At 40.6% G+C, this 3,124-nt stretch overlaps 1 protein-coding gene across 1 annotated transcript; it reads left to right on the forward strand.

Moving 5' to 3' along the window:
• Positions 1 to 470: 470 nt before the first annotated feature.
• Positions 471 to 1,400, forward strand: LOC102204105 (olfactory receptor 11A1-like). Its single transcript, XM_005755735.1, has one exon. The coding sequence runs from the start codon at positions 471 to 473 to the stop codon at positions 1,398 to 1,400; it is 930 nt and encodes a 309-aa protein (XP_005755792.1).
• Positions 1,401 to 3,124: the final 1,724 nt, after the last annotated feature.

Raw genomic sequence — 3,124 nt, forward strand, 5'->3', positions numbered from 1 at the left:
TGTAGTTTACACATTGATTTCTTGTGATCATATGAAGTCTCTGAGGAGGTGAATTGAGCACTCATAGCTTAAAAGATTGGGCGACCTGATAATTTTTCTACCTGTGTTTTCATGAAGGATTTTTTTTCTGACCCTTGGGGCATTCTTTCAGTCATGAGGTCAGTGTGCCACAGTGGGCGTGTTTTCAGAACAGAGTTTGTGAAGAAGCAGAAGCAGAACTTTAGCTCAGTGGGGAGTGATTCAGGGGTCTGAGTACAATGTCATAACCCACGTTGCCTAAGCACTCTGTTGAATGGTAAGCGCTGGACATTTACCATGATGGATCATCAGTGAAATTCTTCCCCAACTGTTTCATGTCTGTTGCTTTGTTGGAGTTTCACTGTTTTGAAAACCTGTGGTTATATGATGTGATGATAAATAATATGAATCCTGCAAACAGTATTACCTTTGTTTTTTGAATGGAGAGGAGGATGACGGTAAACTCATCTCAGAGTTCATTCTTGGTGTTCAGTGCCTATTTTGACAGCGGGCATTTGAAATATTTATTTTTTGTGATCGTTATGTCTTTATATTTTTTAATCATTACTGCCAATGTCCTGCTGATTGTGGTTATCTGTGTGAACAGAAGCTTACATGAACCTATGTACATGTTTCTGTGCAGCCTGTTTGTGAATGAGCTGTATGGTAGTACAGGGCTGTTTCCGTTCCTCCTGCTTCAGATCCTCTCTGATGTTCACACTGTTTCTGCTCCTCTCTGCTTCCTGCAGATCTTCTGTGTGCACACATATGGAACTGCAGAGCTTGCTAACTTAGCCGTCATGTCTTATGACAGATATCTTGCAATATGTTTTCCTCTTCAATATCACACACGTATGAGTCCATGCAAGGTATCCATGCTCATTGTTCTAACGTGGTTTTCCTCATTTCTTGTAATCACTGTTTTGATTTCTCTGAGTGCTCCTCTGCAGCTGTGTGGGAACATCATTAACAAAGTGTACTGTGACAACTACTCCATTGTTAAACTGGCCTGTTCTGACACCACAGTCAATAACATCTATGGACTCATTTCCTCTCCTCTCGTTATCCTATGCCCTGTATCTCTGATTCTCTACACCTACATGAGGATCCTTAAAATCTGTTTTTCTGGATCCAAACAGACCCGACAGAAAGCCGTCAGCACCTGCACGCCTCACCTCGCTTCTCTGCTCAACTTTTCTTTCGGCTGCTTTTTTGAAATTCTGCAGAGCAGGTTTAACATGAACAGTGTACCCAGCATGCTGAGGATATTTTTATCATTATACTTTCTAACATGTCAACCTGTATTCAACCCTTTAATGTATGGACTGACCCTGTCCAAAATCTCTCTCACCTGCAAAAAACTACTCTGTGCTGACATGTAACACCCTGTTATTATATCCATGCTAATAGTAAAACTAACTGCAGCAAATCTTGATGTATGAACAGATTTCATGAACTGAACACAGTAAAACCTTTGATGTCTTCATAGTTAAAAAATGAAACAAAACAAAAACAGGCAAAATTCTGCAGGTGCGCTACAAATAAGAGTTTTAATATGTGGTACAGTAACTCTGGTAATCTGTTTCATTTTGAACTGTTACAGTGAGTGATGTTTAGTGGTGCAAAGGATCAAAAGTCTCATAGTTTGGATTGGATCACGTTTTTTTCATCACTGATCGGATCAATTTTCAGATCAGCAGAAAAAAAAAGAAGACAAAAATGTAACTCGCCATTTTCTTATTTAAGTATTTTTTGCGTATTAAAAAACATTCAACTCAAGACTTATTTCACGCAATTATATAAAAACAAATTAAGATGCAATATAGGGCAGTACAGGGCTTTGTATCTACCACTCCGCTGTGATATAATGAGTAGACGCGCGACGGGATGCCATAGCGTGGCTCAAGCACGTTCATCATAGTTTAAACTAGTGCTGTCAGCGTAAATCTTGTTAAAATGACATTAATGCCATAACTGCATTAACATGGCAGATCTGCGTTAACTAGTTACCGCGGATTGCCCCGTGCGTGGGCTGCACGGCGTCAATGCATCAACTAACACGTTGACTAGTTTAAACCCCTTCTTTTGCAAAACAGAATACGGTCTCCCGTCTGCAACTAAACACCCCAATAGCTTTTGTAATAGCTGTAGCCCAGTCGGATTTGGCAACGAAGGGCTGCTTAAATACCGCAAACTCCTCTGCTCCTCCACTTGGACCGCTAGCGCTGGCCATAGCTATCGCTTGACAGACTGACCACGTGCACCATACACATATTTTATCCTTCTTTTTCGAATATTCGGATCACGTGTGTGCCGAACCGCGGAGTGAGATCGGTTCGGATTACGGATCAACCGTGATCCATTGCACCACTATTGATTTTACATTACTGGTTTGTTTCAGGTTGATCATGTTGGAAAGGCAGGAAAAGTCACTGGAACAACTACACACCTCCCTTTGCCAAAGATACAGTTAGGTCCATATATATCCGGAGAATGATAGAACTTTTGTTTATTTACCTGTTTATTGAAACATATTCCAATTCAGTAATATCCATGTCCATCATATTACTGAATATAATAAACATGGACATTATCTGTAGACTCTGAGCTTTCATTTGAGGGTATCCACATTAAAACTGGATGAAAGGTTTAAGAGTTTCAGCTCCTTAACATGTGCCACCTTATGTTATTGGACAATTGGACAATTTCATGAACAGGCAGTTCTTGTCCTTATCAATTAAGCAGATAAAAGACCTGGAGTTAATTTGTGCTGTGGTGCTTGAATTTGAAAGATTTTGCTGTGAACAGACAACATGGGGTCAAAAGGAGCTCTCCATGCAGGTGAAACAAGAAAACATCTTTTTTTTCACTTCTACAATAGTAGAAGTGAAAAAATCTACAGTTTGATACATCCTGAAAAAGAAAGAAAGCACTGGTACACTGTACCATCAGCAATGCAAAAAGACCAGGACGTCCACAGAAGACACCAGTGGTGTATGTTCGCAGAAACATTTCCATGGTGAAGAGAAACCCCATCACAGCTCCACTCACATTGCTCGGAAACAGGCCCACTGGCCGGGCCAGTTAGCCGAAAAGCCAACGGATG

Source organism: Pundamilia nyererei, unplaced genomic scaffold (genome assembly GCF_000239375.1).
Source record: "Pundamilia nyererei isolate P.nyererei 1_Seehausen unplaced genomic scaffold, PunNye1.0 scaffold02748, whole genome shotgun sequence".
Classification (NCBI taxonomy): domain Eukaryota; kingdom Metazoa; phylum Chordata; class Actinopteri; order Cichliformes; family Cichlidae; genus Pundamilia; species Pundamilia nyererei.